The sequence below is a fragment of the Sabethes cyaneus genome, chromosome 3 (assembly GCF_943734655.1).
Source record: "Sabethes cyaneus chromosome 3, idSabCyanKW18_F2, whole genome shotgun sequence".
Lineage (NCBI taxonomy): Eukaryota > Metazoa > Arthropoda > Insecta > Diptera > Culicidae > Sabethes > Sabethes cyaneus.
Genome location: NC_071355.1, coordinates 21,353,387 through 21,365,853, shown reverse-complemented (window position 1 = coordinate 21,365,853; position 12,467 = coordinate 21,353,387). Strand labels below are relative to the sequence as shown.

General features: G+C 44.5%; 1 protein-coding gene across 1 annotated transcript; it reads left to right on the top strand.

Moving 5' to 3' along the window:
- The first annotated feature begins 6,752 nt into the window (after window positions 1-6,752).
- On the top strand, window positions 6,753-7,875 carry LOC128743251 (39S ribosomal protein L19, mitochondrial). Its single transcript, XM_053839796.1, has 2 exons — window positions 6,753-6,917; window positions 6,988-7,875. Exons 1-2 carry the CDS (start codon window positions 6,854-6,856, stop codon window positions 7,857-7,859), a joined length of 936 nt encoding a protein of 311 aa, XP_053695771.1. The 5' UTR covers window positions 6,753-6,853; the 3' UTR covers window positions 7,860-7,875.
- The last annotated feature ends 4,592 nt before the right edge of the window (window positions 7,876-12,467 follow it).

The window sequence follows — 12,467 nt, the reverse complement described above, 5'->3', positions numbered from 1 at the left end:
TCAACCGCTGATACACATATGTCAATATCTGTTGTGCAATGCTGCCAGAAAATCTGAAAATTTTAATAAACAGTGCAGCCGAAACGAATTTTTTAAAACTCAACATTCGTGATTTGGTGAAAAGAAACTCACCATTCTTGCAATTTACATTGTTTGAAAAATCGTAGTAAATTCTAGAGTCAACGAAAAAAATATATTTTTGCACCATTATCACTCGTATTGGGAGTATTTTCGAGAAAAAATAAGAAAAGAAGGGGTATGATCTGACGGAAAACCTCTATTTGCAAACTACGGGACTTCAGCTGGCTACGTAATCCGTAGAAAGCCCTATTCGCGGCTGCAACTCGTCGTTTCACTTCGCGGCTTACATCGTTGTCACATGTCACGAGTATACCAAGGTATATAAATTCCTCCACTACTTCATATCGTTCCCATCTAACTCCACCTCGGCACCAACACCACTTGGGCTTCCACGTTCCCTACCAGCAACCATGTACTTCGTTTTGGCGGTATTAATGGTAAGTCCCAATCTCACAGCTTCCCTTTTAAAGGGCTTGAATGCCTCTTCTACTGCTCTACGGTTGATTCCGATGATAGCGACGTCATCCGCAAAACCAAAAAGCATGTGAGATTTCGTGATGATAGTTCCATTCCTTTCCACGTTTGCCCTTCGTAAAGCACCTTGCAAGGTAATGTTGAATAGCAGGATAGAGAGACATCCAACGTCACGAAAGCAGCTGAGGTCTCACTCGCTATTCTAACGCATGATTTGGATCCGTCCAGCGTCGCACGAATCAGCGTAACTAGTTTCGTCGGAAAACCATGTGCTAGCATTATCTGCCACAGCTCATTTCGTTTAACTGAATTGTACGACGCTTTAAAGTCCACAAACAGATGGTGTGTCTGCAAGTTGTACTCCCGGAACTTGTTTAGCAACTGACGCAGGGTACACATCTGATCCGTCGTGGAGCGACCCTCACGAAAATCAGCTTGGTACTCGCCGAGCGGAGTCCTTCCGCTAACGGTCTCAGTCTGCAGAACAGAATACGGTAAAGCACTTTGTAGGCAGAATTGAGCAATGTAATGCCTCGATAGTTTTTACACTCCAGTCGATGTCCCTTTTTGAAAATTGGGTAAATGAGGCCATCCAACCACTCCTCCGGCATTTGTTCTTCCTCCCAGATCCTGACAATGATCCGGTGGATTGCTTCGTACAGCCGCTCGCTCCCCGCTTTTAGAAGTTCAGCCGAGATACCGTCCTTCCCAGCAGCCTTACCGTTTTTCAGCTTACTGATTGCCTTTTTAATCTCCTCTTGTGTTGGTGGCTCCACAGCTTGACCATCGCTCACAATTCCTATCCTGTCCCTGCTGATCTCCGCATTTACCTCTCCATTCAACAGTGTCTAAAAGTGCTCCTTCCACCTGGCTGCTACCGCCGTTTTGTCAGTAAGCAGGTTACCAGCACTATCATTGCACATCACAGGCATGGCAAAATTCCTGCATCTCACCGTCGCAGCTGTTTCGATGGCACCATGGAAGTTCCTCCACAGCCCGTTTCTATCTTCTCCTTCTACCTGCTGTTCTGCGATTCGTTGGTCAAGCTTCCTGGCGTACTCCACTGCTACGCCGTCTGCCGTTAACCGCTGGATGTTGAAACGCAGCGTCCTATCAATGCGAGCTTTCGCCGTGTTCGGCAGCCTTGCGCGAATCTTACTCACTACAAGATAGTAGTCAGAGTCGATATTTGGTCCCCGAAAAGACCGTATATCGATAACATCCGAAAAGTGTCGACCGTTAATCAAGACATGATCGATCTGAGAGCTAGAGTCTCCGTTTGGATGCCTCAAGGTGTGTTTCACAATATTCAAAGTGGAAAGTAGGTGCTATAGATGGCCATTCCTCTGGCCTCGGCAAAATTAATGACCCTCAGACCGTTATCATTGGTCGACAGATGAAGGCTACGTCTTCCAATAACTGGACGGAAGAATTCCTCCCTCCCGATCTGCGCGTTTGCATCTCCGATGATGATTTTCACGTCGTGTTTTGGGCACTCTCCATAGGTCCTCTCAAGCCTGTCGTAAAACTCGTCCTTAGCATCATCGGATTTATCATTTGTCGGTGCGTATAAGTTGATTAGGCTATAGTTGAAGAATTTGTCCTTAATCCTCAACACGCATACGGGCCTCCACCGGATAACTCATTGCTTTTGTTTTCCCAACACTACGAAACCGATTCCATGTTCTGCTTTTTTACCGCCACTGTAGTAGATGTGGTACTTGAAAGAAGTGCCTGCAACAGGGTCTACTGCACGGAACTCCCTTTCTCTGGAATTTGACCACCGAACTTCCTGAATAGCAGCGATCTCCACTCTGAGTTGATGCAGCTCTCAAGTAAGCAAACCAGCATGTGCCGGTTCATGGAGAGTTCTGACATTCCAGGTACCAAAGTTCCAATCGTTATCCCTTAATCGTTTCCTAGTTCCTTGCTGTGTCCTATACCGATTGTTCCGTCCTGAATTTTTTCTTTATTGTTCGTGGTAATTGAGTTCGGTATTCTAGCTTAGCTGCTTCAGTAAGTACATAAAGCATTTCCGGGTAAAGTCATCGACCGTTATCATTTCACTTAGGTCTGCGTGGAGGCGCCAGATTGGAGCTTAAGAGAGCCAGAGCTATGTTTGACGCTCCTTACATTTAAATTATAAATAAGATTATTTATTGGCTGCATAAAGGTTGATGAAACATAGATTAAGCGACTGGAAAGCTATTTCACGTTCTAAAAATAGAAATTGGGTCCTAAAATTTGTGATAAAAAGATGATTTTTTTAGAAGGAACGATAAAGCTTCCCATTATGACTACCAGAGTATAGTTTTTTCTTTTTTAAATAGATGCAGAGCACTAAAAAATTAAAAAACAAAAATATTGTTATTTATTCTCCCTTGACATTAGAGATCTTCCTTGACATAACGAAAATAACACGTTTCTGGCAACAATGATAACTTTTTCTCACTGGCAACTCTGGTTTGACATTAGAGCAGCTGATCGTTTTGACAGTAAGAGCAACATTTCAATAGGGCCCAAGTGCAAAATATAAAAAAACTGGTTTTTTGGTTATATTTAAAGCTTTTTTAAGTATCTATAATAATACCAAACATCATAGCGATTTGAAAACTTTATGAGTCTTAAAAAGCAAATTTGAAAAAGCCTTATGTGAAAACTGGCAACAAAGTTTTCATTTTGTGCTTTGGCCCTTCTGTATGAGAAAGCCTATACGCAGTTTGTGTTTTGTTTTGCATTCGGCCCTATTTTTGTTGTGGGATTTCTATACGCATAGTGGCGAATAATCACTGGCCATCTCCGGTTAAGTACGTCTAGTAAGTAATAAATACACATTTTTTGGATTTCCGTTGGTAATTAATTGTTAACAATGCAAATTAAACATTTTAGAAACAGCCAGTTCTGCAGTTGCTGCTGTGAAGATGATCCCCGCCGTACAATTGCGCGGAAGACCCGTATTCGGGTTTCAGACGATAAAAAAAACATTACGTTGTTACCTGCATAAATAACACGGCCTTTCACTGCGACATGTTTAGTACTTAAGCCTGCAACAAACATTTAAGTTACTTTCCGGCTTACACGAAAAAAGCTATTTCGCTGTATGTATATATCACCTGTGGAGGGACCGGACAGAGTTCGTTAGTTGCGCTCCCGAGACATTTACGTGATGCACTTGCACGCTGTGGTGAGTTAGAAATGCTAATGAATGAACTGCAGCATTGCTTCAAACTACCAATAGCGACTGCCACCGAATATGAAACGGAAGTGGAAACCGAAGGCTTATCCTGCAAAACAGTTTTTATGAAGAGTATCCACAAACATCACCTTTGCTGGAAATTGAAGAACCGGAAAATTTTCAAGATATCATCTCGAGGAGGACACATCAAACATCGGTGGAGTCGTTAATGACTTGGAATCGTAGTTTGAGCTGGAAGATTGATGCTAATAGTCTAAAACTAACTGGAAAGGAAATTGTTATTGCGGAGTTTCCACCTATTTCCAACCAGCAGTTGATAACCTTGGACCGCTCTTCGATGCTGGTTCGCTTTTTGTGAATTTAATTTCGTAACCGACCTAGCTCATAAAAGTTGTAATCGATGGCCAGTTTATCGATAGCAACAATACCAACATTTGAGTCCTCCGCGAAAAATAGTGATAAATTCATCCACCATACTTGCAAAGTACTCCAGGCTTTATTCAAGATGTATCAAAATTGTTTTTTGTGGCGCTTCTGGAACGCGAAACGAAATGATTCAAATTGGAGACAGCAAGTTTGAATTCTTAACGTAAACCAACACATTTTCCCGCACCTCACGGGTAACACGTTCCGCTTCACAAACCTGTTCAACGGAGCTGGCAAATTTGCCGATGAAATTAAACCCCAACTTTTCTAGTAGAAATAAAAAAGCTGATCGATGTCCCAGTTAGGAATTTTTAACATTTTCTATCCGTTGCTTCAAAACAACACGATAAAAAAAAGGGCCAAACGCGAAACGTTGTCTAAAAACAGGCCCAACGCCAAAATCTTATCACCACTGATAGTAAATAAAAGCCTCATGTCAAAGGCCCCAACAACAATTGATAATCAAATCAGCATTATGAAAAAGTCGTATTACCGAAAGATCTCTGAAAACGGCCCAACGCATATTTTTGCAAATTACAAAGTAAATCAATGTTTTTTCTGCTAGTTGTTGCTTTACACAGTAAACTATTATGTTTTTGCATCAAAATGCGACATTCAGTTCTAAGCAACACTGTTTATATCAAATAAGGAGTTAAAAAATGATGCTCAAGTTTCATTATCGATTTTCTCGAAACTGTCAGTTTTGACTTTGGCCTATTTGAAATGTTGCTCTTGAGTTACAGCTTCGCAGTTGTCTCTTGTGCTTGTCTGCGTTTTGCTGGTCGTGAGGAAGTGGAACATCAAATTTGTACTAGTTATCGGATAAAAGTTTTGATTCGGGCAATGTATTCCAATCCATCGATTCACGGTGCTACTTTGTCCAAATCTAGTTTGCGCTAAGAATGACTAAATGATGTCAAACTGATGGCCAACAGTATAATCTCGGTACAATCGACCCCGCAGAACAGTATGAAAAAAAACGCCAACCGAAACTGGCACCGTATTATCAACCAGATTGGTATGTTCTGCTACTCCGATGTGAATCAGCAGTAGGGCGAACGGCAGACCAAAAATTTCTGTGCGTTTCTAACCAAACACGGTCGCATCTCGATGGCGGGTGTTGCATCCGAAAACTGAAGTCATCCACGCTGTGACCAAGTGCAGTCACTACGCTTATTGCTGATTTTGACAAAGGCCTTAATTAAACTGAGATGACCGGAACCGGAAAATGAGCTGTAAACTCAGAAAATGTTTTAGGTCGCGATTGCCAAGCCATTTCCTGACTTTGCAACTTTTGACTTTTTGACACACTATCACATGAGCGTGAAGGTAAACAAAAAGTTTTCCGTGACATTTCAAGACATACTATGGTTTTTTTTTATAATTCGTGTTGTCTAGACACCGCTTGACACAACCATGCACAACTATAGTTTGTCTATATAAGGTTGCCCAAATGTTTATTTTTTGTTCAAAATTTCACAAAATTAAAAAAAAGGTTTTTAACGGCAATAGCCTAAAAATATAAAATTGAATATCAAAATATGTGTTCCTAAACCTAACCTCATCGATTCTAGCTAAAAACGACATAGGGCTTTAGGACCCAATTACAGCATTACGCAATTTGGCTAATCAAAAACGCGGAAAAGCCTCTCTCAAACTTCATTGCAGCTTCGAAAGTAGCCATTAATAAAAACTCATAGCGTAATAAAACCACCAGATTGAGATGTTTAGAAACTGAAAAAAGGTTTTCATTTTAAATATCAAATTTTAGTCAGCTAGATACAAAATCGTTTGTCACGGCCTAGGACACGACGTGACATGTTGTATCGCAAAAGAACCAATTTGCTGTCAAAAAAGAGCCAACTTCCTCCAATACAGCCTGAATTCGTTAATTGGGCCACGACTGCACTCCAGCTGATTCGCTAATTGGGCCGACTGACAGTTGTTAGAAAATTCTAAACTCGAAAATTCCATACAATTTTGACATTCAAGTTGTCACATAGCCCAATTAGCGAACGCCCAATTAACGAACCGCCCAATTAACGAACCACCAATTAACGAAACTTTGCTGTATCCAGCTTTTTACGCGCTATAATGGCGGACGCTATAAATTGTGTTCGTAATATGTGAACAATCTTTTTGACAACTCTGCATACATCAAAACTGGGCACTCTTCTCCTGTACGGCGGTGTTGCTCTTTCTTTCGTTTACGCAAAAGAAGGAAGGCAATAGTTTTGTTTACATTTCGCACAGTTTTGCTTTCCTTCTTTGACGTAAACGAAAGAAAGAGCACGGTAGTGTTGCAAGAGAAGAGTGCCAGTTTTGATGTATGCAGAGTTGTCAAAAAGATTGCTCGCATATTACGAACACAATTTATAGCGGCCACCATTATAGCGCGTAAACAGCTGGATTGCGTTCGGAACATCCAACGAAACCATGCACAACCCTGATGTGTTGATTATGGATAATCGGAATTTGTTGAATTTTTGGTCGAATTAGTGTAAGCGTGTAAGCTGTCAAAATCGCAAATGCGTGAATGTGACATCTGGGTTCTCCAATGTAAAAAAAAAAACAAAAACATTGTGCGGTTCGCAAAGTGCGATAGCGTATAGATTTCGCCGCATTTTTTGGCTTTAAACGTGTTATTCATCTGAAGTTTGCAGCAATTTGACCAGTATGAACATTTTTCAGAGGCATTTAACATCCAGAAGGATTTCGTTGCTAACTTTTGCGCGATTAGGTAAGAGCACAAAAATGGTCACCAGCTTCCTCAAAGTAACGAAGTTAACGTTAAAACACTTCTCTTACAGAGTTACTCAGTCCGGCTGCTACATATTCCACAAAACCGGACCCCGCTGCTGCAGCACCAAAATTTCAGCCACAAACACGAAGCGCAAATCCGGCAACCAGCGGAGCCGAACGTAAAAGCATGATTCCTCCGGAATATCGTTACATATATCAGGAGTTTCTGCCGGATCCTAAAGTCGAATGGCGTAACCAGATTCGGGAAAAGCTTGAACGGCTAGATATGCTGAACCGTCGATCGAATGTCGATATTCCCGAGTTTTACGTCGGATCAGTGTTGGCGGTAACCTCATCGGATGTGCACGCCGAAGGGAAAACTTCCCGTTTCGTGGGCATTTGTATTATGCGGGAAAAGTGTGGTTTACGGGCTCGGTTTATTCTAAGAAACGTAGTTGATAATCAGGGAATCGAAATCAGCTACGATTTGTACGATCCAACGTTACTAAAGATTGAGGTTTTACGACTGGAAAAACGTTTAGATGACCACCTGATCTATCTACGGGATGCCCTGGATGAGTACAGTACATTCAGTTTGAACATGGAGCCGGAGTCACTGCCCGAAGGGGCTCCAGTTCCTGTGAACGATGTGAAGGTGGTTATGAAACCGAGACCGTGGTACGATCGTTGGGAGCGACACGATCTGCAGGGTGTGGCCAACGTAGACGAGCATACGAACGAGAAAAAGCGTCTTAAGGCCGAGAAGCTGGCCACACCGTGGGAACGGTTCGATCTGATGAAGGAGTACAGACGAACTATACCGGAGGAAGAGCAAAAGGAGATCTTTGCCGAAGTTTACTCGCAGCTGCATCAGCAGGAGTTGGCCCGTAAAAAGATGAAGAGAAAGCGTACTTTTGTTAAACCGACAAAACTAGCTTAATAGAATGAATGATAAATAGAATGATTGTAACTGATTGAAGCATTTTTTTTGTCTACACATTACGTTTGTTAGCATAGGCCGCGCTCGCAATTTGAATTTAGGACCCTTTAAGGTCTAAAAGACTAATCCCAGACGAGTTTCAGGGCCATCTTCTTGCCATGTGTTGCGATCGGTGAAGGGAGCTTTCACTGCTCCAGTTATTGAAGAGCATGTCACGTTGTAGTTTACCAAGCCTTTTTTGAGCTCATATTTGCGTAGTTTTAGGACACTACAGTAATTCCGTACTTTTAACCAAAAGTTTCACTGCAGATGATCGTTCCAATGAGACTTATGGTCGACCATAACACCTAAGTAATCGGTATAAGATCTTTTTCTGCTGTTTTAAATGCAACATCTCGTACGGCATCGGATCCAGGAAATATCTTGAAGATTCGAACTGATTTCCAGCATGCTGGAGCCATTTTTTCTGCTTTCAATAGTACAAGATTTTCTTTAGTTACACTGGGTGAGCGGTTAATCTATTTTTCGCGATCTTGAAATAGTGTAAGATATTCTGGTAGATCACCTTTTCCAAAAATGTTGCCTAAGCATCTGAAGATGCTTCCAACGTGATAATAAATTATGGTCGTCATTACATACTGTGCCTTTTGCACCCACCTAATTATCAGCTCGGCCGATTCTAGCATATTGGACATATTTATAATTACCTTGCTAATCGTCGGGTTAACTCCGTCACTTTCACCAGGTCACTTCGCCTGTGGACCGATAATCACGTCACTGTGTCACGAGATACTAATACTGTCTGGTCGATCATTTTAGTTCTATGAATCAAGGCATGCTGCGAGTATTCAGCGATTTCATGATGCGAATTGATTATAGGGATTGCATGCGCCTCCACACATACAGGCTCAAAAAATGCCATCAACCGTCTTGAACTGTATTTTACAAAAACCGGACTGTCGTGTTATTTCTTCGGAGCAAAAAATGCAGAAGGAACAACACGACATTCGGGTAAATCGTCCATTTGCTGATTTACTTTCATGGGCTTTACTTTAAAGCATTCTATCATATTTACGGGTGATTTTAAGCGTACCGACGATGCCTTGTCCTGTAGGCATAAAATAGATCCTACAGTGGTTTATAGCCTCTTATTCAGCAACTCCTAACTCTACCTCCACGTGGTACCAGCCGGGATACGAGCAACCTTGGTGGAGATCGGGTAACCAACCCCGGTGGAAGCCAAGGTCGTATGCCGACAGGGAAAAGGAGAGCTCTTTCGAGCTTCGTTGGCTCTCCGGCGAAACAGGGTTAAATTAAATACTAAAGCACGGAACGAAGAACAAGGAGATTCGGACTGGAACATTCGGAATAAACCCACGCGACGGAAAAGAACTGTGGATTAGAAACTCGGGACGTGGAACTGCCGATCTCTCAACTTCCAAGGGAGCACTCGAGTGCTCTCCGACGTATTGAAGAGCCGCAAGTTCGACGTCGTAGCGCTGCAGGAGGTGTGCTGGAAGAACTCGACGGTAAGTACGTTCAGACATGGACATACAATCTACCAGAGCTGCGGCAACACACACGAGCTGAGTACAGCTTTCATAGTGATGTGGCCCGGAATCAGCGGAACGATTGGTTTGACGATGAATGTAGGAGGGTGATGGATGAGGAGAACGCTGCGCGGGCGGCCAAGATGCGCAGTGCCACACGTCAGAACGTGGAAAGACACAAACAGAAGAAGATGCAGCGAAACCAAATCTTTCGGGAGAAAAAGTGCTACCTGGAAGAGCAGGAATATGCAGAGTTGGAGCAGCTGCATCGTTCTCTGGAAACGCGAAAGTTCTACCAGAAACTGAACGGATCCCGCAAAGGCTTTGTGCCGAGAGCCGAAATGTGTCGGGATAAGACTGGCAGTATTCTGACGGACAATCGTGAGGTGACCGATAGGTGGAAGAAGCACTTGGACGAACACCTGAATGGCGCTCAGGCGGAGAACCATGGCGGTGGGGAAAGTGATTTCGACAGTGCAACACGGGGAAAAGGTGCCAGCCCCAACGATAGGCGAAGTTAAGGTGGCCATCATGCAGCTAAAGAACAACAAGTCAGCTGGGAAAGATGGCATGGGAGCGGAGCTTTTTAAAATGGGACCAGGCTGTTTGCATGCACCGGCTAATTGTTAAAATTTGGGATACGGAACAGCTACCGGAGGAGTGGAAAGATGGGTTTATCTGCCCGATCTATAAAAAGGGCGACAAGCTGGACTGTGAGAACTATCGAGCGATCACCGTTCTCAATCCCGCCTATAAAATGCTGTCGCAAATCATTTTCCGTCGACTATCGCCAATTGGGAACGATTTGTGGGAACTTATCAAGCCGGCTTCGTTGAAGGACGGTCTACAACGGATCAAATATTAACACTGCGGCAGATCCTCCAAAAGGGCCGTGAATACCGAGTCACATCATTTGTTCGTTGACTTCAAAGTCGCATTATGATACCATCGACCGGAAAGAGCTATGGAAAATCATGGACGAGAACAGCTTCCCCAGGAAGCTCAACAAACTGATTAAATCGACGATAGCACTGTGTACTATCAGTGCTGTGTTCGGATTTCGGGTGGATTGTCAAGTTCATTCGAATCACACAGAGGGCTTCGTCAAGGTGATGGTCTTTCATGCCTGCTGTTCAACATAGCGCTACAAGGTGTTATGAACCGAGCGGATATCATCACGTGGGGCACGATCTTCAACAAATCTAGTCAATTCGTCTGCTTTGCCGATGACATGGATATTATCGGCAGAACAACTGTGGCGGTGTCTGAATAGTACACCAGAGTAAAGCGAAGTAGAAAAGATGGAGTTAAAGGTAAATACGTCTAAAACAAAGTACATGCTGGCCAGCGGAACCGACACCGCTTAGGCATTAGTATATTGATCGACGGCGATGAGTTTGAGGTAGTCAACGAGTTTGTCTCCCTTGATTCACTGGTAAGAGCGGACAATGATACTAGCCCCAAGATTCCGCCAGTGACAGACCTTTGCTAATGAACCGCCGCGTGTGGCTCCCTAAAAGAGTGAACGGGTGATGGGGAAATTGGATCGGGACCCGAGCTGTCTGTCACAAGCCAGGATAAAGGAGGAGTGTTAAGATTTGTCGCTCGGCGTGCGGCTCCGGGTGACTCCATGGCAAATTTGTGGTGGATCCATCCGGAACCGCACATCGAGACTCTTCCGCGGCAAATTTTGTAAAAATCTTTTGCTCTCAATGTAGCAAGTAGTCTAGAAGCATGCTACATTTTGAACAAAATGCGGAAGAGGACCCCAATCCTCGGTGTAATGCGACCCGTGCCTAGGGATAAATGCTTGGCGGGGGGGGGGGGGGGTATAATAAAGTTTCCCAAGGTCGAACAGAGCCATGGTACCAGAGCACCCTGTACAGTAAATTGCTACCTCTGTTCCAAGCTGGTAAAGGACAGTTGATTTTCTCCCCAGCAGAGTACAACCATCGCCATGGATAACCTTACAAAAATAACTGATGGGGCAACTAACGACCCCCAAGAGTGGGTGATAAACACCGAAGTAGGAGTAGAGGTGGCGCACGACGGTGGACCGGAAGTGCGTACTCCGATTGACACGGTCGATACTGGTGGAGTGATGGACACAGGGATGGAAGAGGACTTTAACCTCGACAGCATGTCGCTGGAAGGAGGACTCTCGGCTTCATCCCTGATCCTAAACTCACCAACCGGGAATGCGGAGAGTGACGCGGGTAACCTTCCCGATCCAGCGACGCTGCCTGAAGTCAAGGGGCAACCTGAGGCTTCCGTAGATGTGGCCAAGCGTCTCTCCAATGCGCAACGGCGACGGCAGAAGTGGTATCGTAGCAAGGGCTACTCAAAGGAGGAAGCGGAGGAACTCGCCCTTCTGCCGGCCGGTCAGCCTGCCCAGCGGTCTGATCAACACAGGCGCAACCGTCTCTGCTGCAAAGTCAAGGAAGATACGAGCGGAACTCCTTCTGGGAGCGCCCCGCCGCCACCAAGACCATGCAATTCCGCAACGTTGAGGTTGGAAAGTGCGGAACTTCCATCCGGGAGTGCCCCGCCGCCACCTAAACAATGCAGTTCTGCGAAGACTAGACGGGCGCAGCGAAAACCTCGCAAGAGGCGCACGCAGCAACCACCAGTCGATAGCAAACCTCAGAGTCGATAGTCGATAGCAACCTCAATCCGCCGTTAAGTGCGGGTCGGACATCTGTGGCCTGTCGCCTGCAGCAACCGAAGCCTGCCGGTGTGGGCGACTCGGCCGCTTATCTCAGCGAAAACGCTGCTGGTATCCGTACGCCAAGGCTCGATCCATCATTGGATCAAGCTGAAAACGGTAATCCTGCCACAAAATGAGCAGCTTTCGCTGCGTTCAGGTGAACCTCCACCATGCCAAGGGCGCATCGAGTGTCCTAAGCCGGAGGTTCACCAATGAGCAGCTGAGTGCTGCTCTGATCCAGGAGCCATGGATTAACGATACCACAATCCTCGGTCTATCCGGGGCTAATGGTAAGTTGATCTATTGCAATTTGCAATACACAGTCCAAGCCGAGGACTGCCATTCTGTTAA